At 38.5% G+C, this 27,446-nt stretch overlaps 1 protein-coding gene and 1 long non-coding RNA gene across 4 annotated transcripts; one reads left to right on the top strand and one right to left on the bottom strand.

Moving 5' to 3' along the window:
* Positions 1 to 1,739: 1,739 nt before the first annotated feature.
* LOC113029124 (uncharacterized) lies at positions 1,740 to 19,466 on the top strand. 3 transcript variants are annotated; one of them, XR_013911304.1, is made up of 7 exons: positions 1,740 to 2,273; positions 2,920 to 2,991; positions 4,795 to 4,853; positions 5,528 to 5,596; positions 5,679 to 5,788; positions 17,719 to 17,791; positions 17,891 to 19,466. It is a non-coding gene; the product is annotated as an uncharacterized LOC113029124 (long non-coding RNA). The 3 variants fall into 3 exon arrangements; XR_003273349.2 differs by lacking the exon at positions 5,679 to 5,788; XR_003273350.2 differs by having other exon boundaries at positions 17,719 to 19,466.
* A 2,559-nt stretch (positions 19,467 to 22,025) lies between these two features.
* en2a (engrailed homeobox 2a) lies at positions 22,026 to 27,232 on the bottom strand. The gene is made up of 2 exons (XM_026179780.2): positions 26,221 to 27,232; positions 22,026 to 24,399 (listed from the first exon to the last, which is right to left on the bottom strand). The coding sequence occupies exons 1-2, from the start codon at positions 26,705 to 26,707 to the stop codon at positions 24,080 to 24,082; spliced, it is 807 nt and encodes a 268-aa protein (XP_026035565.1). The 5' UTR covers positions 26,708 to 27,232; the 3' UTR covers positions 22,026 to 24,079.
* Positions 27,233 to 27,446: the final 214 nt, after the last annotated feature.

Raw genomic sequence — 27,446 nt, 5'->3', positions numbered from 1 at the left:
TTTTATGTTTTGATATCTGGAGGTGGCATCTGAATGTGCCATCTGAATCACTCACATGAGTTGTAGCTTTACTTTCCCCTGCAGGCAGGTATCATGACTCATCAGATCTGTTATTTGCTGCAAAGCTGTCAAAGTTAAAAAACAAAAAAACAAGTGCTTGGTTTTCAGTTTTAATGTAACAGAGTACAGCTGTCATGTAAATTCTTGTCCTTTTCAAATGGTCACTTTGGCTGAAATTCAAAATCTGGCCTTATCTTTATTCATTTCACTCCTTTGATTTTTCTTCCCTGTAAGGTCACAGCCTGCTTATCTCAACGCTATTTTTTCCCCCTCTTTTGTGCTTAAGTCTGGGAGTCAAAGTTTCGTCTGAGTCTGGCCGTTAGACTACAGCAGAATTCTAACCCCCAAATTCCTCTTGGGCTGACAAACGTCAACAAAGACCCCGAGAGACACCAAAGAGAGGTGAGCAGTGAACTGAAGCCTCATTGTATTGGCTCATTATGGGGTCCCGCAGTGAGGAAGAAGCTATTTTGTAGCACCACAAGGTCAATATCTGAAAGCCAGGGTGATGGAGGGGATATGCTGTGAGATTTTTAATTTGAGAAAGTGTAACGGGACTTTGTTAGTGAAATATAGTCGGTGAATTCTAATAGACTGCAGCTACTGATAGACAAAATGCGGACTTTGCCTTTATTTTTTCTTTTAAACTAATATGAAAAGCTGTTTATCCAAAGCATTGCGAATTTGCAGACACACCCAATACTGTGCTGAAATTTAACAAGCCCATATTTATAATAGTTTCCAAGTTGGAACCAAAATTGTATCTGGCAAGACCCATTGCAGGTGCTTTTATAGCCCATAACATGCTTTCTGACATTATAAAGGTCTGGTGTTTCAGCCTCCCAACCTCTGCAGGTGCAGTCCATATCAATACATATATTCCACACCTCATTACATGTTCACTCACAACATCTGTTTTCAAAGCTGTATAAGATATTTCTATGCTCCATGGATCTACTTTCCCAGGAATTTTGATTTTACTTCCAAATAGATTTGAAAAGGGGACCTGTCACACTCTATTATGCTGACCTCAATGATTCTGTGCTCTGTCCAAATCCAGCGGTTTTCCATAACAATGCAAATTACAGGGTGCAAAGCCGAAGGAGACAAGACTTGTTATTCTCCACCCAAAGGACAGAGGTTCTTTACAACAAACTCGCCTGTATGCCTTGTGTAGACTTTGACAGAATATAAATGCCAACTTGGAAGTTGTTTTGTGCCAGACAATGAGTTTTAGATGTCAGTTCATAAGGATCAGCAGCTGTCTGGAGAAAGTGATGCTAAGGCTGTGGGATGGGGTGGGGTGGGCTGTAATGGTCTGTAGGAATATTTTTGTGAATGAATGAAACTTTGAAAGAAAGAAAAAAAAAATCAGCCGAGACCTTCTGATGCTGATTTGGAGATTCAAATTGGTTCAGTTTTCTCAATAAGGGGAAAGTCCTTGGCAACATGGAAACTATTAGGGTTAATGTATTCAACAACTTTCTTTTTCATCATTGTGCATAAAATCAATAACTCTAGCATTATGCAGACCTTATCTATCAAAGCTGTCTGGCCTTTATATGTATTTAAACATCTATCTATCCATCTTGAGGAACATGCTACATTTTTAAAAAAGGGTATGAATGAATATAACTGTCTTAACCCTAAAATGTTAACTGTTTTAGACTATATGCTTTTTCTTGAATACACAACACCATGCATCTGTGCCTTTTTCCCAGCGTGGATAGGCTGCAGTCAGTGACCCACATCTCAGCGCAATGAACTGCTTAACTCAGACTGTTGTTTTATTCAGTGCACTGTCAACAGACGGCTGAGGAGGAGGAGGGGCGGGGCTTACGCTTATGGCCCATTATTATTGGACACTAGATTCGACTCGTCTTGCCCATTGGCCGCTCGCGCTGTCGCTCTCGATCTGTTATCGCCGCTTCCCGCGCCATTCGGCGTGCACGCGCATGCAGGACCAGGCACGTAACCGTTTGGAGACTGTCTGGAGTCTGTCTGAAATAGATAAAATTGAAAATGGACTTTTAGATATCTGTGTTCATTTACAAGGAAGCCGCCTGTTGGAAAATGGGATCTTTGCTCTCCTCCTCGAGCGCCTTCGCCCACCAGTCGCCACGCTCTGGCAAAAATGTAGATTTTTTTTCTAGATAAACGTTGTGAAAGTTTTTTCTTCTGCAGTCTATCAGGAGACAGCTCTTTATGCACAGGTAGGTACGGCAAGCGTCAGAGTGAGAGTTGCCCAGTGTACTGCAGCATTACACAGCTGGTTTTTATTTTATTTTATTTTTTATTTATTTTTTAAATTCATTTTTAACCTGTTTATTTGTGAATGTTAGCTATGTGTTTTTGACTAAAAAATAAAAAAATAAAAAAAACAGAAAACAGTTAAATTGCAGACCTTAAAATCTAAGGCAGCTTGTTTTACGTAGCAGACTGTAAAAAATAATAAAATAACGCATATTGTGATATTTTTATTTACTTGTATAAATTCGACTAGCAGTAGCTTCTTTTGTTATGGAGGCTTCACCTCATTCACTACTTCAGGAAGACACGCAGGTGATGCACCTTTGCTGACGTGAGGTTGTTGATTAACCCCATGCGCGCTTTAGCTACCTGTTAGTCAGCAGACACCTGAAGGCAAATGCTGCCTTCGGTGGACTCTTCTATTCTCAGTTTAACCCTTTCAGCTACACTGACAAAAAAAAGACCACATTTTTGGTTACAATGCATTTCTTTTGCAAGTAGACGCACATTTACGGAATCTAAATTCGTATATGTGACTACAGGGTAGTGGAAAATGAACACTGTATGAATTCTTTTTCTTCTTTTCCTATCTTTGCTTGTGCTCTGCAGGGAATCACCCTTCAGCCCTGGAGTTCAAGAGGAGTGCACCATCCAGAAGGCAGCCTACAAGAGCACAGAAAGGTTGGTTGCTGTGCGCATTAGGCTAAGATAGAGATTTTTGAACTGACTTATAGTATGGGTTGATGTTATGCAGGATGTTGTTAGCTGTGTAAATTAACTGAAAATTTTCCTCAAAACATGATATTTAATATTTGAATTCTAAAAGTTTTCAGAATTTGACCTGAACTTCTCCCTTTTGTAGCTTCAAAGTATAATAAAACACTTACTGTGGATAAAAAAAAATACATCTAGAAATCTATACTATATTCAAAATGCACACATATTTTAATAAATGTAATAAATATGGCTACAGTATTGCACCAAACTGAAATCCCTACGTGTGCTTTTAAACATCTTTTGTAGCCCAGCCTGGATGAATTTGGTTTGACCACCGAAAGATGTCTTTGTCAAACAGTTTCTTATCCTAAAACACAAGACTTTACAGAAAACAGAAATATTGGTAAGGCTTTAACAACACGATCAAAGTAATCTGTGTGCCACTGTGGCTGTGTGCCTGATGTGCTGCTGCCACAGACTAGTCTAGACACTTTTCCTCCTTCACTGCAGTTGTCTGCAGACAGTGCGGTCATATGACTTGGGGAGAATTCCTCCCTCCTTTCAGTGTCTGCTCTTTTAGGGCAAGATGGCTGCTAAAGTATTGTTGCAACCCATGACGTATATATGAATCAACGTAAAGGAGGAAAACGGTGGCAAAAATGGTCACACGTCTTGTTATAAATGACAACAAGGTAGAAGGGGTAGTGAATATCAGCTCTTTTCACAGATTTTTTTTCAAACCTACATTTATTGTAATCGTCAGCTCAGTTATTTCTTCGGTCGATTATTGATTGTTACTAGTTAGCATCCTTGGATCAGTGCAACCCAGTAAATGGAAAGTTGCAATGTTTTTGTGCAGTTCTTGACTATCTGAGAGCTTTCCTCCCCACTTCTTTCTCTTCTGCTGCATGCCGGTCTTTTATAGGGGCGCTTGGTAGCCATTTTGTCTGATTCATCACTGCATAAGGCTTGCAGGGTATTCCAAAATTTGTCGTGCAACTACTCAGCATTTCTGAGCATTTGGCCCAGCACCTTCAGAAGGCTGTGGTCTCAACAGGAATACGCAGTACAAAATGCAGTCGTGTTCCAGTGTTGTTGAAAATGAAATTTGAGAGTGTGAATGTTTATATTTTTGTGTTCATAAAAAATCCAGCGAGTCTTAGACAAATAGTTTACTAAAAAGTAACCTAACATAGGAGAAAGCATTACTTGGAATAACGATGTAGTCTGTAAGATTATACTTTAGTTTTTATGATTTGTAATTTTTTATTTTAAAGCTTTTGTCGCTTTAGACTTGAATGAGTCTTGTATTAACAGCCAGTGTGTTCATACCACAGGTAGTGCTGTAAAGTGGGATGCACGATAACAGAAGAAAAAAAAAGTGTACAATGTCTTTGGGAGATGCATTGCTTCACCTGAAGTGGATATTGATTTATAACAGTGGTATTACGCTATTGAAAAATTATAGCTGCGGTAGTAATGCTTTACAGAATCCTCTTTAAAGAGAGGGAGGCAGGCAGTATTAACTTTGACTTGTAAAAGTGCTTCAAGCTTTCCTCTGACATTACGAGTTATTTCCACTGCTTAAGTCTGTGATGTTTATCTGTTTGCCATATCAGTGACCAGCCTGGACAGATCTCTTCATTAACACCTACTTAGTGCATACTCTTCTGATGTCTGACGGCTTCTTTAGTCTCATCCTTTTCAGGTGTTTTTGTGAGCTTGTTGATCATGTAGCCACATATAAAACATGCAGTATTTTTGCAGGCCTGTCCCTAACCTGAACCAGTGTCTGACAAAAAATGATTGGAAATGCAATTAGAAAGGTAAGAAATGCGCGCAAAGCAGTCTTATATTTCTTTTTGATACCTTTTAAAATAAATAAATAAATAAATAAATATGTGATTTACCTACAGTAGCACAATAGCACAGAATAGCGAGCCATTTTGGGGGTGTATGCCACACAGAATAATACGTTACTGATTCATTTTCAGATTTTTTTTGTTCTTTTTTTTTTGTAATGCAGTTTTAGTGAAATGTCTTACTTATTATTTGTAACTGTGACCACAATATTAATTAAATGAGTATTTATTTAATCACTACTACCTCCAATCAAACTGTAAATTAAAGCGATGCATCGCTTAAAGCTAACTTCAAATAAAATCATTCCTAAATTATGTATCTGTAATTGTGTCAGCTACCATAAAGTGAATAACGATTGCAGCTTAAGTGTTTCCGCACAATTACGATTTGTTTTTAAACTGTTTCAGCCACACTTACCGTCTAGCCAATATGGCATTTATGTGTGGGGACTTTTTAGCCGCAGACTTAGTTGGAATAGTTTGAAGAAAGCTGTGATAAACAAGAAAAAAACAAAGTGTTTAATTTAATCCTTGGCATTTCAGTTTTCTGCTATGTTCTGTGTGGTGCAAAAGAATGTGAGCGTTGACTAAGACACACAGTTGTCCTGTAATGCTTTTTTTTCCTTTCATTTTCACAGGAGAGCCCTGGTTTCTTGAAGTCTGTCATGCCTTCATATGTTTGACCCTGAAGTATACCCGCCCAAATGGTAAGATCTGTGTTGACCTGTTCATTAGAGCACATTTGGGCACGTTTAAAGTTGAGAAAAGCAATTCAAGGAATGCTTTAAGGTGCTGCAGTGAGTGAATGCGATTGCCTGAGGGAAATATCAGTCCGCTGCACACCAGCATTTCCAGAGCTTGAGCTCCTGCCTGCAATGCCAGTTCTGCATGATATGATGGTGAGACTTGGCTAATCAAATCCACTGCTGTCATTCACTATTTTTTTTTTTTATTTTTTTACCAACACACATTTTTGATCTCTTCATAATATAATCATAGATATGGATCTTATAAGTTATACTTGAGGCGTTGACTGGAAAATGCTGATGCAAGAGGCGCTCTGAATCTTCATACTGTTTTTCTATTGGATGATTGTCTCCACCCACAAGTGCAGTCACGAGGTCTAGCATCATGATGATGTCTGGGAAAAACAGGCTTTTCGTGGGTTATTTCTGTGCACATACAAACTAAAATCTGAGCCTGTTTCAAAGCATTGCTCTGTACAGCAGCAGCACCTGCCATTGTCTCCTGTAAATGGTGGGATGTTTAGCTCACCAGGCTTTTGCTACGTAATGACGCAGTTTCCTTTGACAATGGTGTGTCATTTTTTTTTCTTTTCAAATCAAGGTTTTCTCTGTATTTAAGATGTCTCCTGGCAGTCTGCCAAAACATGGATCCATTTCCCTTTTCTGCTCTAACAGCTGCACAGCTGTGACCCTCAGCCGGTCTTAGCCATCGATATCGCAAAGCCATCAACGTCCATCTTAGGTTTAGGCACTGGCAAAAGAGAAGAACTGTAATGTAGCACGTAGAAAAGGAAATCTGAGCTCTCAGCATAAATCCTAACAGAAAACGGCACAACTTGTATGAACTAAAACTTTCCAGTCAAAGAGATTTATGGGTATATGTGAAACGTACTTTTAGCGTAGTGGTAGTAGTATTTTAGTTTGTCTTTTAAAGTTTTAATTTTTGTTCAGTGCAGTGTGTTTTTTCTTATTGCCGTAATGCTTTCTTTTTTCATTTTCAAATGTTTAAATTGACTTTCAAATGTTTTTGATGCCACGTTTAAGATGATTTACTGAAAATGCTCATCACCTCAGATTTAAATCAAAAGTATTAATTAAGCGCCAGCGTAATATATTCTAATAACGTACTATTAAAAGTTTAACATGGAATACATGCTTTAAAACGTGCAATACACATATTTTGTTATTTGTTATTTATTGAAGTCTATCAGACTTAAATGACGATCACTAAGTCACGCCATGTAAATGATCATTCGAGAGAAGATTCTGAAGCAATAAATGTTTGTTTGATTTTTGATTTTAAATTTTATTTGCTCTGTAAATTGTCGAAAAGTTATAGGCATTCGGCGATAATAAAAACGCGCATTAACATAATACATTTACACGATTAATAAAATGTTTTTTTTCCAGCGTGTTGTGCATCTTAAACCTTTTATATTTTTTGTAGTAAAATTTTAGCGGCATTAACGGTTTGATAGCAAATTTATTTCTGATTTGTACGATTATTACGCATTGTTCGTATTTATTGAAGTTATTTTTAATCGTTTATTTAAACACAGTTCGTTTTTATTTTATTGAGCAGAGTGTATAAATCTCTAAAATGTAATGAGTGTAATAAAATATTGTTTGTATATTATAGAATAGTATAGAAAAGTTATGCTTATTGACGCTAAATTATATTAGAGCGATATAGTGTTGTATTTTTGTGTGTGTTAGATTTCAGTCAGGCTCTTATAAGTGATGCATCTTTTTAATGAAGTTGTATTAGCTAATGACTGCACTGGAAAGTAAAGTCCACCCATTGCAACGTTTATTTTAAATGTACTGTATAAAACGATGTAGAACTGCTAGTTTGTCTTACGAAACTATTTAGTTAACCTTTACCCACCCACTAAATACTTGTTTTCCTCCACTTATGTAAAGCCACACTGTATTCTGATGCCATGTAACACAGCAGTGGCTGTCAGTAACATTAAGCTGGGTCTGTGCTTTGTTGCCATTAAAATAGAGAGAGGAAAAGGGACTTTGGATTTATGCATTTGTTTAGGTGTTATGAGGCCAGGAGGCAGGTCAGAATTACCAAACCTATAGATTAATGTCAGACCTGTTAGATTTTGTTAAAAAATTAATTAAATGAATTTTAAAAATGAGCCATGCTAAACCATCTTAAGTTCAGCTTATGCATGCAGGTGGTTTAGATAGTTTCCACTTGAAATTATGATTACTAAAACGAAATTATTTCAGCTGAAATCCTGATTGTGTCGAACACTTATTAATATTTATTATTAGTTCATTTGACTGCAGATGCTTTTGTTAATAAGCCTAAATTGTTTTCACCGTTTTGATCCAATGTTACTTTTCAAAATGTTTCTTTAAGTGGTTCCATTAAACCTTAATAACAGAATAATAAAAAGCTGTTTATCTGGTGAATTTTTCTGTCGCTTTGAGCCAAAATAACATTTTTGAAGTATTGAATTGATCTTAGGTCAACAGTAGGATCTTGGCTTGGAGATAACAGACCTTTTTTTTTTTTTTTTAAGTTTTCTTTTATTCTAAATCACTAAAGAATCACAGTCGGCACACACTCACTGAGGTTGGGAATGTAATCTGCAGCCACAACATCATATCACATGAATATTAGTTCTTCATTAGCAGAAGGCTGCCTGCCTGAAATTCCACATTGACTTCAATGTAAATGTCACGGTTATTTCTGAGAGTTGTGAAGGTAAGTAAATAACCTCTTTTCGTTGACTGGAGTGTGTTTGCTTGCATTTTTTACAACTAGCTGTGATCCAGCCAGTCTTAAGATGTGCACACGCAGCATGTCTGTTCCCACTCAGCTGCGTTGCATTGACAGCTTCAGCAGTACTTCCTGGTTTCATTTGATTGCAAAACCACCTCTGACTTTTAAATGGAGTGTGCTCATTTACAACACCCTCATAAACGATACAAACAAGGTCATAGGGTGATCACTGTTTGACTGCACTGCAAGGCTGTGTGCTTGCTTATAGTGAGCAACAGCCTCAATAAGTACTTACCTTCTGGGAGGAAACTTTTGGGTTGAGGTGAACTTCTGCTTGTGTAACTCTTTCTCTGAGATGTCAACACATAAGATTTTACAGTGGACTACGGCTTTGAAAATGACCTTAGTTATACAGTTTGTTTGTGTCAAAAGACATGTATGCTTTTACAGTAGTGTTTAACATGTTGCACAATGCTTTTTGGAGATTTTATTGTTCGTAACAGTATTCGGCTTTCTAATGAAGGTTTGAACGTGCAGTAAATAGTATACCAGTGCAATAGTCACTATATAAAGCTTGACTCGTATCATTATTAAAGGACAGAATTTTGTAATTAGGAAGACAAAACACATTCTTATTGTGACGAGTTATTAGATATTGTTTTGTGCATATTTTAATCAAGACATCTTCTAAAATTGATAGCTGCTTGGTTGATCAGCTACTATCACCATGAGTGAGTATAAACATCTGGTAAGATGATAATATGGCAGTTCGAGAGTCCTCCTTGCCTCCGTGTAATATAGTACACATCGCCATCGTCTACAAATTTTGGTTATTTTAACAAAAGACATACTTGGGGTAAAGTGTAACTTGTTGCATTAACTTTATATTCACAAAAATGAAGATGTAAGAATAAATCTGCAAAATACTTTTATAGGGAAAAGTCAGAAACGTCATTTGTGGAGTAGCCAGTAGTTTGGTGCAAATAGTATGTAGAGCAGATCGGTGTGTATGTTACTGCTTTATATTTTTGTCATTTGTTTCATATCTTACAAAAACTGCTTCGTTAACATACAAAAGCATTAAAATTTCACCACTGCGGTGGCTTTGGTAAAAGTTTCCCTCAAAGCTGGATTTCTGAGACTTGAGGGTGCACTTGCATTTTTCCCTAATTGGGTCTTATTTGAACACACCTGGAATACCTGCTTTCATTCTGCCATTTGACCTTTTGTGAATTAAGACGGCAAGACAGAGTTAGAGCTCATCAACCCTGCGGTACATCATACTGAGGGAAGGCTGCACCATGACTAATTAGTAAATCTCACTTCTCTCTAAGGTGAAAAACTGATTTCCTTTGCAGAGTGTGGGGGTTGATGAGTAAATACCCACCTGCACTAAGTTGCAGTAACCTAATAAGTCTCCCTGGACTTTGAAAGTGAATATTTCATATTTCACTTATCTCCAACAGCTTTTCTGCATGTCTCATATCTGACTCCCAAACCTTAAAAGATGGGTAAGACTGCACCCACAGACTGCAGGATCTCTCTGTCACACAATGGCGTGGAAAGGTCAGGCCTAATGAAGTCGGGGGTTTGACCCCTAGTATTCAGTGACTTTGCATGGGCTCCCATCCCACTGCTGCAACCATGCCGGTTAATCCCTTTTTGATCCTAATTGATAGGCATTAACATGATCCTTATCCAGGAGCTGTGTTTTGTCTTCCACAGCCCTTCTCTCTGGGTGTCAGTGACACAAAGTGTGAAAGCGTTAAACCAAATGTGAAATTGATATTTTTCATGTTTGTGTGCTTAAACTCAGGCTGGGTTTTATGAACACTCACGCAGAAGTCCTCAGTGTTCAATGTTTTGCCCTTTGAGACTCTTAACAGGACTTAGCATATAACCTCTGGAATCCGACTGTGATGTGAATGGTACCAGCCCATTTCCAGTTTGTTTTCCTTTGAGTCCTTTTATCTTCATTGCTAGGTGATTGCTTCCTTTAACTATTTACTAATTACCCTCTTTAAAATGTTTGCACAGTCTTTAAGTCAGGGTACATGTCACTTTTATGAAAGCACAGATGCTGCAAGACTTCAGAAATGCAGGCGGCATCAGTTCTTCAGGGTTTCTTTTGACTTTGATTTTATTAGTCTAGTATTATATAAGATTCGTTTTTTTAAATTCCAGCTGTCAATTTCCAACTCTAAAAATACTTAACTTTAAATATTAGAACTCTCGCTACACACTAATCATTTACATTACTTATTGTAGTTTGACTTTATTCACAATAGCAATCAGAAGTCATCGCACACATTTGTAAATTAGAAAAACGCCTTTACTAAACACTTGATGTACATTTGAGTAATTGCTCATTACATTACATATTTTCCAAAGGTGTGTCCTTTTAATTTCCTTGCATCTACAAACTAGCGGCACATAAATCTGTTGTGTTACACGATGTTTTACAAGCGACATTAAAGGGGTATTTTATTTGTATTTGTTTGTAAAACTACCGAGTAAAGCAAATAGCAAAGTTTTCTTTGGGCTCAGCAGTATTCGAGTTTTCTGCAAAAGTTTTGCTTATGTTAATGTTTAATGTGTATGAGAATTTTCTTCCAAATGCATTGAAACCTTGTGCTGTCATAAAAACACTGATTTAAAAAGTTAGGTTCTGACTGCTGTGCGCTTTGAATTAGTCACCTTTATATTAGATTTACACGTAGATGTTTTACATTTAATGTATTGGTGAACATTTTCCCACAGCTCCAACGTCACAATTGTTCCCCTAAAAACTGCATTATGCTTTTAATCTATGGTCTCTAATGTGAAAAACTTATTGTAGGAACCTTTTTCTCCCATTGTGCATTGCATGAACTTTACTTAAATGCACTTAAAAAAAAATTGTAGAGACATTTCATCCTTTAAAAACAAAAAAACCCCACCAGAAAACAAAAATCTGTTTTTAAATGTTCTATTTCTTTCCTAATATTAAGATTTAGTTCCTTCTTTAAGCTTAGTAAACCTCATCTGTCTGCAAAACCAAAAGAAGGCTTCAGGTTTTTTGGACAACCATATGTTAAATATTTATTTATTTTGAACACTACACTCAAATCTGCACAATTAAGAAGCATGTCTCGCCATTTCGCTACTGTGCTCAGCAGTGTGCATCAACCCACTTTAGCTGTAAAATGCCAGGTGTCATGTTGGTTCTTGTTGGTTTCACACAGCGACTCAAGTCCCTCCCTGGAATGCATTTCTCATGTCTCCATAGGATTGAGTGCTATTTCAGCTTGTTTGTTGCAGTCAATAATGAGTACTCTGTAAGGCCTGATGACATAATTTTAGGGATTGCTAAAGGAAAAAACTCATTATGGAGCTAAGACGGTACAGACTGGGACGGCGCACATGTACTCCACATGACTGGCACCACCTGCCCTCTATATGTTACACTCGCTTCTCTTATCCCACTGAGCTAGTGTCTGCCAGTTATGTGCAACCCCCAGCAGACACCCATGCAGTGACTCAGTGGTGGGTTGGGCTTTACTGTGTTGCTGTTATTTAGATTTGCTTTAGCCACAGGTAAACAAGTTTGTAGATGATTTGGTGGATTGAAAGGTCAGTCAACGACAGCAACAGGAAGTGTACTCTCCTTAGTGAGATAGAAAGATTAGAGAGTCAGTGCACTGTAGAGAGTTTTTCTCATGTTTGTTGTCTAAAGAAGCTTTGTTTTCTTGCATTTTGTCTGACACGTTTTTTTCTGAGATGGTAGCAATTTTCAGCAAGTGTGTGACTATTTGCTGTGCAGTATGAAGAGTTTGCTTAGTTCTGGTTGTAGCTGTTTTCTTTCTACTTATTTTTTTCTCCTAGTTGGAAAAATAATGGGGAGGTAGTTCATGTACAGTAAAATGAACAGTGCAGTAACCAGCTCTAACATTTATGACAGTGTTGCACTGGCTCAGGACATGCAAATAATAATTATCTGTAATTGTCATGCTGTGTGGATGGTAATTGGCTAACAGCTATATCGTGCATGCGATTGGTGCACATTTAATGCAAATTTTAACGTTTCCTTGATTGAGAGGTATTTACGGTATAGCAGTAATTGCCATCCTGGAGCATGCAAACCTTAAAAAAACCTGACAGATTCCACATTTTGACTGTAGCTGTCCTGTAATTTGATATTCTTGTCTATAACTGCCTTTATTAATAATTGCAAAGCCAAAAAGTACTTCTTGAGAAAACAAAAAGCAAAGAAAATCAACCACGAATTTGTGCATGTGCATTTGTGTTTGCCTGTGTTATAGAGGTTTGACTTTCAGCTTGAAGAAAGCGACATCATTACACTTTTACAGCATTGGCAATTGAGTGACTGAGCCATATTTATACATGTCAAATTCTGGTCTAAATGCACATCAATGCAGTCTGTCTTTAGCATTTTAGAGCAGTTATACCTGTATGTATCAGAGTGACATGTCTGAAGTTTAAAACTTTGGAGTGTTTATTAAAAATAAAACAAACTCTTATTTTGATATCTTATTTTACTCTGGAGCTTTACACATCACAGTGCCTCACCACCTTCGTTTATTCTCTTCATATTGTTTCGATATGAACAGCTTTTTCTAGAAATGACACAGATGAAAATATCATCTTGCAGGATGTTGCTGCATCACAGCAGGGATAAGAGGAGCTTGTTGTCATGTGTGGAGTTGGTCTTTTAAGACATTGAAGTCGACGGTAATTTCCACTCCTCTCTGGATTTAGCTGTCAGAATTCCTACCAGCAGACTTCCATTTGCATTCAGTTCATTTTTATGAATTAGCTGGTGTATTTATAGCCTCTGACCATTTTCGACAGCTTAGATGTGGATCACTTAGTGTGCAGCCATATTTTTTAATTATTTGGTTGTGTTCACGCACATTTTACTTATTTGTATGATGTTTAAAACATAAAACTAGAGTGGGATTTAGGTTGAGTTCCTAAAAGAAAACAAGAAGAGTGAAGCATATGAAGAAAAGATGGAAAAGGTTGGAAAACAATCTTTGTATAAAACTTGCACTATGTAAGACCAGCCATATATTTGCAGAATGGCTCTAAAATTAAAAGAAAACTGAAAAAGAAACTTTATTTAAAACTTTTCTTCAGGTTCATTGGATATTAAATCATCATTTTCTCCCGGCACTAGCATTATTTCATATTTCCTACATCCCTTTTATTCATATTTAAACTTTTGGTGATTAAACCTTAAATAAAAGCATTAAATTAAAACACAATGCTAAGCTCTTGATCTGTGAAGATGGAGTTTAAAGAGGCAGCAATGCTAAATAATCAAAGTGCGGATTGATGGACAGTATTTGATTGGAGAGCCTTTTAGCAGCTTTGGGCCTAAACAAGTTATCTAATGTAATGACTAATGTTTGAAGTTGGGTTTCATGCTGTGCTTTTTCCACATTGCAGTTGCATTTTTATTTTAAAAAATAAATCAGTTTTCTTAACATAGCTGTTAGTCCCAAGTGGGGAGACTGCTCAATCTAACTTTACTTCTCAATGCTGCACATTGTCCTTTCTCCTGACAGAAGCATTCAAGATCAAGGGCACCATCACCTTTGCCACTAATGAGGTTGTTTATTCCCCCAAATTTCCTTGTGGACTTAAACTGAGAGGAAAAACGGGCCATGCATAGCAGAGCACATAATTAGCATTAGCAAAACAGAGCTCCAAAAGTCCCATTTTATAGAATAGGTGACAGCAGGATCCCATGTTTCTTACCTAAATTGCCTGTATGTTTACACTTTGGACAAAAGTGTATTTAATTGTAATAGGTCATAATCTTTGAAAAAAAAAATAGTTTCAGAACTTCCCGTTGCTTTATTTTAGAGTCAACATTTTTAGGACTTTAATTAGAGAAATTAATTTCAGATTTTCCCAAATTTACAAAGATTTCTCAGTAATAAACAATATTTTTTCAATGGTGACTATCCATATAAGATATTACTGTGCTCTTTACTTGGACTCTGTAATAAATGACACTATAACAATGTGCTAACTGCTAGTCAGTAGCATTTTTTCTTCTCTTTCAAGGCAACTTGAGCTGCAAATAGGCCAAATCATCTTTGACATCAGCTGCATCAATGTTTTTTTGCTTTGTTTGAATCGTGGGCATTCAAAAGTCACGACATGCAAAATAGAAACTCATCTGATGAAGACGACTAAGTACTAAAAACGAACTACTAGGGATACGACAGACAGAGTACACAGTGTCTGTGGTTGCAAATCAATTAGCAATCAACCTAATGTGTTGAAAATCCTTTTGAATTCCCAATACATTGGCTTTTTTCGTGCAGTGGTGCCTGACGTACTCTGCCCTGGATTATTTATCTTAATTTCTATTGACTAGATTGTATTACCAGTTCAGAACTGTCATATATTTTAATGTTTTTAATCTAATTTCCATTACGAATGAGTTTAACCTGATCAAGGGCCTTTGGCGTTGTATATCTTCCAATAATAGTGATGATGATATATGTGTGGCACTTTTCTCTAGCTGGTGCACAGGCAGAATACCATTTCCAGGCCTCTACTCAGAGCCCATGTACACTGCTTTATTTGCTGATGTAGATTGGGTTCCAATCTCTGCGTAAATGTGAGGCTTTACTGTATGTTTGCTTATCTGTCCAGCCATCCCATCTATTCAAACAGCTTTCCTTTTATTTAAAGCTGTGTGCTGGCTGGGCTTTTTATCCCTAGGACTTTTTCTGTTATTTTGGGACCAGATGGCGAGGGGCACGGAAGCGCCTCTTTTGTCTGGGTGCTTCTTTTGAAAAGAGGTTGTCGTTCCCTAATGTAATCAGCAGCACCGGAAGGGTCCATTTTGGGCCGTGAAAGAAGACAATTGGGTCTGGACACCTCTAGCTTACAGAAATGTAGAGTTCATCTCTCGACCCTGCCCCCTTTGACCAAGGCCCTGGCATGAAGGATGCTGATCTTTGATCAGTGGAGGGTGGAGGTGCTGATCCGACCTCATGAGGGCCAAAGGGCACCCCCCTCCACCCCGTTGCCCTGTTTACCCTGTACTTGGCTACTGCTGACACCTCCTTCCGGAAGAAGCCAGGGGGTAGTGGGTTGGGTTGGGCATGGTGCGGGGGTGTACCATGACCTGTCTAGACACAGTTGTTGTTTGTTGCCCTGGTGTTGCCAAGGGGGACACGGTGAACTTTGACCTCAACTGTAGTTGGTTAGGAGCTACTTTGGTCATCCAAGGAAGACATTTTTTTTTCTTTTTAATTTCAGGGTTGGAGGTGGGGAAATGAGGCGGGGTATGGATGTGACCTACATAATGCGCAATCTGCTTTCAGAAACCACAGGCATGAATTTGTTGGCAAAACTGGTTTTATTTTTTTATTCATTTAATTATTTGCTAGTTATATTATATGATAATTTCAGTTGGGTCACAAAATGGAAGACTTGTATTGTGATTTTGCTGTTTACTGGATGCACTTTTGGATGTTTTCTTCATCATACACAGTAAGTAATCTTAAAATTTCATTTACAAATGTGATATTCAGTCAATAAATTGGAGGTAAAACCAATAGAAATATTAATTAAACTCTTACTTACAAAAACTGACTACTAACATAAGCTGTTTTTGTGTGAAGCATCAGTCTTTAGGCCCTTTATTTATTTTAATTTATTGGAAAGCACTTTGGTTTTAAATGTGTTATATAAATTCAATTTAGTTACTTGCTTAGTTTTAACAAATGCTGAGTAGCACTTGTCTGTCCGAGCGGCTTTAATGCCTTCTTGTTGAGCGAGAGACAGATTTTCTGTGTGGTTACACATTGTTATGCTCGTATGTTGCTCGACCTTTTTCACATTTTTAATTTTATATTTCAGTTGCTCAAATTAATATCCGGCACAGTGTTTCTCTTTATCTCTGCTTACTCAGAGCTTATACATAGATAATTCCTTGGAAAAGATTTAAACGTAATCTGGAAACCAAAGAAGACAAACACTGAAAAGTAGTAATGAAGAGTTTGAATTTTAAAAACGCAAATCAGATCTTGTCTAGAATTTTTATGCCAATATGCACAAATGTCTAGATTTTTTTTTCTTTGTTCCTTTTTAAAAACAAACAAACCCCAAAACAAACTATTTTAATAGGCTTAGAAGAAAATAATTAGCACCATTATTCCTTAATGGGAATGTTTCGCCACAGACACAGTGAAATGTTTCTTTTATTATTTACCACATGTCGCTCTTTATCCTATGCCTACAGTCGCTGATTTTGGCCTGAACCAGAACATAGCCTAATGTGTGAACTGGCTTTGATGTTGAGGCCGTTTCTCAGGAGTGGGTGTAGCGATTCCACCATCATGGCCGCCACTTCCAACCCCGCCCTCTCGCCTGCCACTCAGGAACAGTTAAAATGGCAGCACGCAGCAAAATGAGTGAGAGGGAGAAAGAGGGAAACGCCCACTACTGTGAGCTAAGGCACAGTCGACTGAGCTGTAGCTCGCCTCGTATGCCAGCTCAAAGCGAGATCATTATTTTTTGGTGTTTTCAGTCGTCTGAGTACAATGTGAATCCGAAAATGTCTAGACTGGAACACGCTGCTGAAATCACTGAATAGTTAGCAAATTTTGTCACAGATTCATCCGCCATCTGTATTTTACTGTAACGCTCTGTTTTGAGCAACAGTTTGTGAGAAATTTTACTCAAAACAATCATATATTCTTCTTTATGAGCTGATTTCAAAACTTGTAATAGGGCTAATATGATTAGCGAACCCTTCGTATGCAGTATTTTATTAGGCGTTACACTTACTACACTGTAATTGAACATGAACATGCTCTTTGGCGTGCTGCCATTCTTCATGTTTTTGGCTACAGGTTTATACAACTGCTTATGGGCTCTGTGTGATTAACACAGGATTTTCTGCTGTGTACTATCTAAAGATGTTAAAAAAACAAAACAAAAAACCCTAAAATATTCATATTTTACTCATAATATGTATTTGTTTGTACTGCACGCATTGGCCACTGCATCATTTGTATTCTGAAGTGATACAGTACAGTATTTCAGCGAGCATATTCATTTTTAATGTTGACAGAACAAAGTAGTGCGATCAGTGATTTTTGAAACCCTTTGCTCTTAAACAGCTCTGTGAATGTGCTTATTATGTCATCTAACTAATACCAATTAAAGGCTGTACGCTACACCAACCCAGTGCTGTTTCAATGAGCTTGAGACCCTTTTAAAATGGCTCACAGAGCATAGATGGATATAACCAATCTCAGTAAACTGGCTGAAATTAAGCATTATACCCAATCATTTTAAACCTTTGCAGGACTGGCAGCTTCTTCTTAACAGCTCTATTGCAAGGCACTCTACATCCAAACTGCAGTGTGGAAAATTTAAAGGTAAATGTCCAAATTTTTATTTTTAGCTCTTCCTACTTTCGCTGAATGACAGTTTATTATGATCCTCTTGGTGTGAATGTGTTTATTTCCTTTCCACAGTGCAGGGAGCTAGCTGGTGTACTAGGAGGAAGATGTCATGCTAAGGATGGGTTTTGGTGATGATGTTGCTACTGTTGATGCAGCATCGAGCTCTCACTTTGTGCCTCTGTCAGCTATGATCCGTAACCACAAAGTGAGTGACAGGCCAGTCCCTGGGGAAAGCAAGGGGGCCTGAGGTGAGTCAGATGTATCCTTGACCCTGTCTGGCTGTGTGTCAGCGAGCAACACAAACTCTGTATAAAAAAAAAAGAAAAAGAAAAAAAAAAAGGCCAAAACTGGCATGACTGTACATTGTACATCTTTATTTAGTATGTAGAAGAAGAATGTAGGAGAAACAGAACCAACCTGAGTTTTTCTGTTAAGTGGATCCGTTTTTTTGTTGTTGCTAGACTCATTTTGAAATTATAATGAAGCGCACATTACAAATTGATACCTTTGATACCTTTGTGTGCATTTCTCTTCCACCAGAGTGCTGATGTTTTAATCTTGGCTTTGTGATGTTGTTACAGACCTGTTTTAGACAAACTCAGCACAAATTTTGTATACACTGTTTACTCCAGTGCATTACATATGGCTTAAATAACACATTCATGCAAGGAAACATAAATCTGTTCATTACTGAGGGTAAATTTTACTCAGGTTTGAAGTTGCAAAGTGGCATATTCACTCAAATTAGCATTTTGATTTTTTTCACTTAAAATAACTGAAGCTGATGATTGAGAAAATCTTTATTAATATAGCTGTTGTACAGGATATGTGGTCAAATGGTAGAAAAATGTTCCACTGTTAATCAGCTGCAGCACTAGGTGTTGCAATACTTAAAGATGGTGTAACGTTTGTACACGATGGACTCAAAATGAGGGGCCTGGAAAATGTTATCCACATCTCAGGATTTCTTATTAGAGCAAATACCTGATCAGTTTGAGAAGGTGTCCAATTGAGAAGAAATTTTTGAATTTATTGAATTGCGATAAAATATCTGTTTTATTTCTGGCCTTTTTTTGTTATATTCATGTACTGACAAATTTAAAAATATATAGATTTTAGACTTTTAATCAGATAAAACTGTTAATCTGATGATAATGTTTAAGCATTTTGTGTTTGGGGATTTTGTGTATCTAATGTCTGAACAATAAATGATCAATGCAAAATTTAAAGAATATAATGATGATTAGTGAAAATAATTTTTGTAGTTGCTGCTTTTAGGTGTAAATGTACATTCAGAAATTGATATCTGCAGATGTTCCAAAAGAAAACATTGTGTTTTGTGCCATGCAAGATATTTGCTTCCACTTGCCAAAAAAGATGACCCATAAGACATATTAGGAAATTATTTTAAAAGTTGGTGTTTTTTTTTAGTTCTAAAGTGCTTATTGTAATATTTTGTAGCAGCAATCAAAGACAAGAGTTCATCCAAAGCCGTAGTCAGTGTTACACCAGACGCATTCTGCAAAAGACATGATTCAACTTAAGGTGCAACTGCAAGAAATGATGTATTTATGTTAAATTAAATGTAAGATAACTATGACCGTAATATTAAATAACTTTTTATTAATAAACATTTCCTATTCTGTAATTGCTTCTCTTATTTTGTTCCTATATTTCTTTTACCATCTTTTTGTTAAAAATATATGACACATCCATAAATCCACCAGTATAGAGAACAAGCTGTGCAACTCATGCTGTGTTAAAAACAACTTTGTGAAATTTGAACGCAGCATAAAATTTGGTCTCGCTGAGCAGAAAACATTACTTTAGGAAACAAATATGGTAGCTACATGGGAAAAGGTGCATTGATGTTTTTTCTTTTTCCTGAATTTCTTCAAGTGAACAAAAAGAATCTTTGCTTAAAAGTCTTGCATCTTCTTTCTTTTTTTTCAAGGGTCACTCAAACACGGTGTGTGAAATGAGAGTTGCCTGGGTGTGACTTCTCCAGAAAGCATCCGCTTGCTATTGTCTGCCTAGTCAACTTCTGCAGGCCCCAGCACCCTGACTTCCATACATGAGAGATCAAGGGTTACCAAGGTGCTTTTGAGAAAGAAGGGCTCAGTGTGAGAGGGGACAAACCAGTCCACAAAATACTCATTTCCTTTGCATGTTAGGTGCCCTAGTGGGGATTCAGCCGGGGTCACTGACACAGTTTTTCTTTTTTCCATCGTTGTTCTTAATGAAAACTGTTGCTTGCCTTTTCACTGCCTTTTCACTGCTATCTGCTGCCCTGTACAGTATGTGGCTCGATAATACGGTGAGTTTGTCCAAAAGAAAGTTTGTTCAGACTCTGACTGTTTATCCGGTGCCAGACAGAGGCACCTCATGTAGAAAAGGTAAAAGTAGTTCTGTCCACCTCTCATTCTTGCCAAAAAAGTTCAGCCACTGAGCCACAGCATTAACTTGTATTCTAACAAGATTAAAATATATTCGTCCTGGGGATTAGCATAGTTAGGTGTCCTTTTGCCTCTTTTTTTTCCTGCACTGGTGCGGTGACAGTGGGCTTTGATCTGTGTTGCGAGGCAAGAGTCCTGGCTTGGACCTAGCCATTCGAGTGCCAAGTGTGAAATTGGCCTGATGTCATCCCCATTCTTCACCTTTTACATCTTTCACCACTTTAATTATGTTTCCGCCACAAAGCCCAGGCAGCTCTGAGCAGATTCCACTCTGGCCGTAGGAAGCATTTAGAAACTGTGGGTAAATGACACAGTAGGGGAGGGGGAGGATGGTGGGAGAGGTCATAGCAGGATGGGGCCCTTTTGTGTGTAGAGGTAGACATTGATACTTTCCTGATGTATCCTGCACCCACTTCCATTTTTTACAACATGAGAACTCTCTAAAATTGTCTGCAGTACTGAATAAAATTGCTTTTATCCCAGGCATTTTTAAGAGTTTCTGCAGAGATTTTTATCTCTGTGTTACCTCCCCAGCTTTACACGGTCATATATGGTATTTTGGCAGCAATGCAAGACTTTTCTGAACCATGAGGAGCCTCAAAAAAGGACCGCTGGTGGTCATTTGACCACCTGAATCTCTACTTCCCAATACGAGACAAATTATTCTCAGATAAAACCTTTTGTTCCAGGAAAGAAGTGCCCATGCAGCCTAACAGCTTTAGCTTTTGTTCATGCGCTGGTGTCCCTATCTGAACTTCAGGGGAGCTTCTCTGCCTGTGAATATTTTGATGAAGCTTCCTATTGATGCGCTGAATGAAGGATCAAAACAACAGGGCTGCGTGCGCATGTGAGGAGGAACACAATTGAATGGAGTATTTGGATGTGTGTGTGTGTGTGTGTGTGTGTGTGTGTGTGTGCCATGCAAGAATAAAATAAACCAAGTGATACTGAGGTGTGTGTGTGTGTGTGTGTGTGTGTGTGTGTGTGTGTGTGTGTGTGTGTGTGTGTGTGTGTGTGTGTGTGTGTGTGTGTGTGTGTGAGACAGAGTATGAGTTGGCGAGTGAAAAAGCTGTGTGTGGAGAATGGGTTACTGAGGGGCGGGAGGGGGAAACCAGCCACCTGCAGCCATGACGGGCTTTGACCTTCATTGCTCTCTCTCACTCTCTCTCTCCCCCTCTTGCACTCACCCCTCCCTCCCCTACCCTCTCTCGCTCTCTCCCTTCGACTCCAATTTCTTCCTTGTGATAGAAGCACAGGCTCTTTTCAGAAGCAACGAGGAACACTGACCGTCTCAAAGACAGTGCTGGGTGCAGCCCTATTTGCTCTAATGCTAGTCACTGGCCGTTAGACATGGCGTTCAAAGACTAGTGGTGCAAGTATGGAAATGCAGATAAGGCATTGTTGAGGAAACATGCCTGGGAATTGTTCAAGGCTTTCCCTTGCATAATATTTGAAGCTTTTGCAAATGTTTTAATCTCAAAACCCATGATTCTGATTTTCAGCGACGATTCTGAACATAAACAAGTGTGTGTTTGCAAGGAAAGGACTGCTGTGCTGTGCAAATGAATAATGTCTGTAATTTTCTTTAAAAAGAGCAAATGCCATGTTTTAGCTTGTAATGTATTTGTTTTTTCTTCAAGTTATGATGTGTGCACACTATCAGGAGAGACCGAAGGTCCCGTTTGCTGTTCTATCCAGGCCTCGGCTAATGCTTATGGGTTTTAGAGCACCATACAGAGTTCAGAAACATGTTTGTGTATAATCTTCAAGGTTTATTTACTCTTCTTCTGCAGTTTTCAGGTGGCAGTTAATTACACAATTAATACATGATACAAATTATGTACATTTATACCAAAGAATACTTCCAACATAAAATAAAAAATAGCATTGTATTCTACAACTCTGTGTTGTAATTTTATTTAAACATGTTCATATATAGATAGATATACGCTGATGAGTAAATTCATAATGTCGTACCAGCAGTTTTTCATAAAGGCATTAAACTTGAGTAGTCTGCATTTGAAGTAATACTGCTTCTCTGATTCGGCACAGTTCTGTTTCATAAAAAGTTCACACTTGAACTTTAAGGCAAAGTGTGTTTTCTGTTTGGTGGATTTTAATTCACACACACTTTTTGCAGATACACAACAAAAAGACTTTGAAAGGCAAATAATCCACAATTTGGTATGGATACAGTCTGAAACTTAGCTCGATCATACTTTCGTTGATAAAGACCAAAGTTTTATAAACACAGTTATTTGCCCAAGTACAACAAATTGCAGCTTTCATGCAAAAGGCCCCATAAACAATTTTTCATTCACAAAAAAAAGAACCCAAAAGAAAACAAAAGAAAACAAAAAGAAGTTATTGCAAGATAAACAAGCAGTGTAAACACCTCAGATATCTACTCTAAAGCAACACTGGTCATTGGATAGATTTTTTTTGTCAATATAATCTATATAAATACACATATGAAGTCCTTTCAACAACGATAAGAGATTTCCAACATTTGTAATACAGTCACTGACGGATTTGCCTTCTTTTTATGATATATGGATATGCAATAAAAATGTATATAGAGAAAGATTTAACAAGAACATCCAATAACCTGCATTTCTAGAAGATACTCGTGAGAGTGCGCAAAAATCGGCGTCATCATTGTCTTTATGCTACGGAGTTGTTTCTGTGACGTAATAGGCAGCATTATAGCCTTCGCTTAGCTACAAAAAATGATTCGTATTGCTATTTAAAACTATAATAGCTGCACTGATGCATTGGTATAACGAATGGAATACGCACATAATATTTGTTTAAAGGCTATGAGATGACCACAAGCATAAGCAAGGCCTAAATTAGCATTTTAGTTAAGTGGTGTGTTAGAGAGAGAAAAATCCCTACCTCTCCCGGTCACTTGTAAGAAACTGTGAATTTAAAAAAAAAGTATCAAAATTCAGAGTCTGCCCGATTAGTTTTGCAGCTGACACGCAACACCTTCTTCTGCCTATTTTACATCAAACACAATCAACCCTCCCTCCCCCAAAAAACCCAACAAGCATGGAAGATAAAAACCGCGTTAGCATTTATTTAAATTCACAGTAGCCTGGATGCAGCAGAAAAATATTCTTTGGACTTAAAGTTTGCTTACTTCACTGACAAATCCAAACGTCAGGTGCCAGTTAGTAAAATGTGAAACGATGACAATCATGGGTAGCAGTAATCCTATACGGTATATAAAAATGAAGGGAGTAAGCGTTTGTACCTCAGGGGGGGTTGTTGGGGTTGAGCTTGGGCTGGGCTGGGTTGGGGGACAACAAACAATGAAAACATACCTTTATACAACATCTTTTATAGACGTGATATTGCAGAAATATCTCTCTTTTTTTCAAACAATTTATGCTGGTATACTCTATACACTGGCCCTTTATTCGGTGAAATTATTGCATTGTAGGCTTGTCTAAACCTCCCATATAACGAAAAAGCACTATAATATTCCCATAGGAACATACAGAGACCTATGGTAGCATTAGAATTCCTGTAGGGACTCGAAGTAGTAGCGATCTTATTCTTACTTTTTTTTTTGTAGTATTGTATTTTTAACGGTGCCCTGGACGCGATGTACATCTGTAGGCTACTGAGTTAGCGTTGAGTAATAGTAATAGTACTTTGTAGTATTTTTATCTGCTGTGGCATCATTAAATATTCCTGTAAGTAGAGTTTTTTTTCTCTGTGATATCTCTATAAAAATCTATAATAGGATTACTATAGGTTCTTTTTCGTCAGGAGGCTGCTTTTACTTCTCTGGAAATCAATCGCTGTCTGATTTTTCGTCTTTCGACGTGACGGTGGAGTGATTGTACAGTCCCTGTGCCATCAGGTGCAAGGCCAGAGAGTTTTTAGCGCCGCTAGCCTTCTTGATTTTGGCCCTCTTGTTCTGAAACCAGATCTTGATCTGGGATTCGTTCAGGCCCAGTTCCTGCGCCAGGTTCTGTCGCCTCTGCTCCGTCAGATACCGATTTGTCTGAAACTCCGATTTGAGTCTTTGCAGCTGTTCTGCTGTGAAGGCCGTCCGTGGTCGCTTGTCCTCTTTGCTGGTCGTTTTCTTCTTTGGTTTCCGAGATCTTGGCCCTGTAGTGTGGGGAGGTGGGAGGTGGGGTTCACAGATACACATGTATGGGTTTGTCAGCATCCGAACACGAGAAGAATAAAAGAGAATAAAATCATAATAAAAGATACACTGCCCATTATCAGAGCTGTTTTATAAAGTTCAGAAACTATTTTGATTCATTTTTTCTTATTAATGTATTCAAATCCTCAATCAACATATGATCTCTACACTGTTGTGCTAATTTGTATTCACAGCAGTGCCTACAAACCCGTGCGTAAAGCGTATTTTATAATAATCTAGATTTTATAAAGCTTATTTACCCCCCCCCCCCCCCCCCCCCCCCCATGCAATAAGTATGAAAACAAATGGCTCTGTGTCTTACTGCTCTGGTCACCGTGCCTTTTAAAAAAATCGCAAAATAAGTGTGAATTAACTGACAAAACATTTTTAGAAACTTGTAAAATCTGAACAGGGATGCTTGTTAAATGTTGACAAAGCAGAAACAAAACCTTCCCTTCCCCCCTCTGTTTTTATCCCTCTTCCCGGCTTACACATACTACGTATGGATACACACACACACACACACACACACACGAACACACACAAACTCTGGAGCAATGTGAAATTATTAGCATAAAGCATCTCTGACACAACTCAGCCACTGTTTAGCAGGTTGGCTGAAAAAAAAAAAAAACAGGATCAATTTCAGTGAAGCTACTTTGCATTTTAGTTTTTGTGGGCCACTTGAAAAGCTCCTCAGTGGACAAACGTGAACAGAATGTGAGCAGCACACATTAGATACACATTAATTTTCCGTCTGGATGGAGGCCTGTTTTGTGGAGCCGCTGGCTGTCTGTGTTCGGTCGCCTCCTCCAAACAGCGCGGAAAACATTAATGAAACTACTTAATACGAGTCGAACCTCCATGAATCAACGTGCATGATGTGTGTGCCCATAACCCCCCCCCCCCCCCCCCCCAATAAAAACCTGCAGCTCTACAACTCGGTAGTAGTCGCCTACGCCACTCTATATGGCGTTACATAATGCATGAGAACAAGTTGTACTCCACTTTTTTTGACAGACACTTAGAAAAATACACGAGCTGTTAACCTTGCTTGCTAGATGAGAAGCGACTTTCCACGCGTTCTTGTAACTGAAGATTAGAGAAAAAATACCACCAAGCTCTCTACTGGCCAGCGTGTAGCCTACAAGTCCTACTGCAGCCATCATTTGAAAGCATATGCATATTTAATTCACCTCAAACAACTTCTGCAACGCGTTTAAAGAGCAACACGTCCACGCAAAGTGCACTAAATATTCATTTGGAGCAAATTCTTTGGAAGACACGCAGCTGTTTATTTTTAATGGAAGTAGGACTCCGATATTATCATATTCATAACAACGTGAAACTGATGACTGCTTGAATGTGAGATTTTCAGACAAAAATTTAAATTTCTGTGCAATACAGAAATTGAATATATACATTCAATTTCTGTATTTTTAGTATTTAAAATATTTATATCTTTTTTTAAGGAAAAAAAAAGACATGATCTCCGCTCTGTCATTTGCATTAAAATTGCCCCTCGCCAAAAGCTTTTCATGTTGTGTTTTTCCGCTCTGTAAATTCACACCTTGTTATTGTCTTCCTGTGGATATTATTCCTGCGTTAAATAATTTTTGATGGTTTTCTTTTGTGTGTGTGCAAATTCTCAGCCTGCTCTGCACAGCACGGTTCGCTTCTCTACTCTCGAGAAGTCGGTCAAGACATTCGGGGTCAGTGTTACGGGGTATTTCAGGTTACCGAGAAGGCGGTATAGAAAATTTAAAAAAACGCACACCAACCTGAAGAAGGCCTATCCGAGTATCTGGTGCAGTAGACCCAGGCTGGCCACAGCATGGGCTGAGACATGGATGGGTTTGAGCTGGCTTGGGAACTGTCTGAGTCTGAGCTTAGGCACTGGTCTCCATTCTCCCCGCGGGGTTTCAGGGGCTCCTCGGCGGCTATAGCAGGCTTCTTGGTCCCGGTAACCGTGTGTGGAGTGGAGGTCCCTTCTGCTGGCACAGTGCTCCCCACCGGTTCGGTCTGAGGGGCGGTTGGGCTGTTGTGGCTCTCCCGCGACGCAAGGCTACTCTCTTCGCGGTTTGCGCCACCGTCCTTTTTCCGTCCGAAATCCGGCCGCAGGATGTTGTCGATGAAAAAATTGGTGACCCGGTGAGGGATCTGCAGGTTCTCCGGCGCCTGTAAGAGGGGAAGGATGGCTCTGTTTGATTCGTCCGCCGACTCCTGCCGCTCCACCACATCTCTGTTGCCGTGATCATTTTCTTCCATACTGATTCACTTTCCCCCGCTTTACTCTCTTTAACCCCTTTATCGCTCTCCCCGTTGCAATAAAATTCGCGAACAACTTTAGGGGAATTAGACTGCAAAAACTGCACGAGTAAAATAAATAAAAAAGAAAACTCAAATACTAGTGAGTGCCTCGGACACCATGCAAAGCCTTGCGACTGTGTCCTCTGAGAAAAGCATACTTTTTGACATATATCCCCCCAATCTCGGGTTACAACTGATCTCGCACAGCTAAAACATTTGCCATTTGCGCACCATCCAATTTAGTGTCATCCAATATCAGCGTGCTCGGTAATGCCTACACCTAAACTAAACTAAGGGTAAATAAAGAGGCTCCTAAACTGATGCTCTAATACTCTCACTCTGGAGTTTTGTTCTTATTTTCAATACGAGCCCCCCGAGTGACGTTTTCCCACCGTCCTCCCAGACACGTGCCTTGGACCAATGGGACGGCAGAAACCAGGCCACGTGACGCAGGCTCCAGAGCAGTCTACAAACGCCCATCCTCTCCTTAGTAAAAGAGAAAGAGTGCTGGACTAAAAGAGAAGAGACCTAATTTAAATCCAAGGCATGCACCCACATACTCACAATATTTCATCAGTGTTTATGAACCTGTGACTTATTTTATTCTATTTTGGGGCGCTTTGGGGTTTTCAATTTAAAAACGCCATGCATGTCGGTTTTTGTCGTGTATATTAAAACAATAGGACACTGGAGCATC

This window comes from Astatotilapia calliptera, chromosome 9 (assembly GCF_964374335.1).
Source record: "Astatotilapia calliptera chromosome 9, fAstCal68.1, whole genome shotgun sequence".
NCBI classification, from domain to species: Eukaryota; Metazoa; Chordata; class Actinopteri; order Cichliformes; family Cichlidae; genus Astatotilapia; species Astatotilapia calliptera.
This window is presented reverse-complemented; position numbering and strand designations above follow the sequence as displayed.

Bases quoted from the DNA above. Each gene is read 5' to 3' on its own strand.
- en2a (XM_026179780.2), bottom strand. From the start codon at position 26,707: ATGGAAGAAAATGATCACGGCAACAGAGATGTGGTGGAGCGGCAGGAG. The intron at 24,400-26,220 runs GTTGGTGTGCGT...CCCACACTACAG, and splicing joins CTCGGATAGGCCTTCTTCAG to GGCCAAGATCTCGGAAACCA.